At 33.3% G+C, this 1,073-nt stretch overlaps 1 protein-coding gene across 1 annotated transcript in view; it reads left to right on the top strand.

Annotated features, from left to right (window-relative positions):
* LOC106874439 (putative aminopeptidase W07G4.4) overlaps positions 1 to 746 on the top strand; it is a 47,749-nt gene extending 47,003 nt beyond the window's left edge. The window contains exon 16 of the mRNA XM_052965859.1: positions 473 to 746. Within this exon, the coding sequence (XP_052821819.1) occupies positions 473 to 607 (135 nt within the window). The 3' untranslated portion in view covers positions 608 to 746. The remainder of the gene's footprint in view (positions 1 to 472) is intronic.
* Positions 747 to 1,073: the final 327 nt, after the last annotated feature.

Raw genomic sequence — 1,073 nt, 5'->3', positions numbered from 1 at the left:
GTATGTGTGTGTATGTATGTGTGCATGTGTGTGTGTGCATTTTTGCATGTGTACGTGCATATGTGTGTGTATATGTACATTTGTGTGTGTGTGTATATGTACATTTGTGTGTGTGTGTGTGTATGTGCATTTGTATGTATTTGTGTGTATATGTGCGTTTGTGTGTATATGTGCATTTGTGTGTGTATGTGTGCATTTGTGTGTATGTATTTATGTGTGCATTTGTATGTGTATATATATTTGTGTGTGTACATTTGTATGTATGTATGTATGTATGTATTTGTGTATGTGTGCATTTGTATGTATGTATGTATTTGTGTGTGCATTTGTATGTATGTATGTATGTATTTGTGTGTGTTTGTGTAATATCTCTATATTTCGTTGCATATGTTTAATCCAGTGAAAACTGATAACAATTTGTGCCATTTGAAACGGAACTCATATCTGTTTTCTTCTCTTTTTTTCTTTTCAGCATGGTATTGATTCCAACATTCCAATTCCTTACTCCCACATTGATGTTGCTGGTTCAAGTGGACCATTTCCTGGTGTTCCAACTGGAGCTCCTGTTTTGGCACTATCCAGTCATTACATTCTCCCTCGTATCTGAAATCATTCCAGAACAAAATGAAATACGATAGAGAAATATTTGATTTCTTTGTATTAATTCTAATAGGATTATTTTTCTCAATCTATTTTTTCATTCCTATTTGAAATCTTAAGAATAATAAAGATCACTATTCAAAATTTCTTTGTCTCTGTCTCTCTCTCTTTTATAAAAAGTTTTGAAGATATGTTTCCTTTCTTTTACTTATTACTCTCAAATTTTACGTACTTATCTTTTTACTTGTTCCAGTCATTAGACTGCGGCCATGATGGGCTACCACCTTGAAGAATTTTTAGCAAACAAATTAGCCCTAGTACTAATTTTTTTTTGTGTGTGTAAAGCCTGGTACTTATTCTATCAGTTTCTTTTGTTGAACTGCTAAGTTACAGGTACATAAACACTAACACACTAACACACTAACACTAGTTGCCAAGCGGTGGGAGGAAAACACACACACACACATATACAC

The sequence above is a fragment of the Octopus bimaculoides genome, chromosome 2, assembly GCF_001194135.2.
Source record: "Octopus bimaculoides isolate UCB-OBI-ISO-001 chromosome 2, ASM119413v2, whole genome shotgun sequence".
Lineage (NCBI taxonomy): Eukaryota > Metazoa > Mollusca > Cephalopoda > Octopoda > Octopodidae > Octopus > Octopus bimaculoides.
This window is presented reverse-complemented; position numbering and strand designations above follow the sequence as displayed.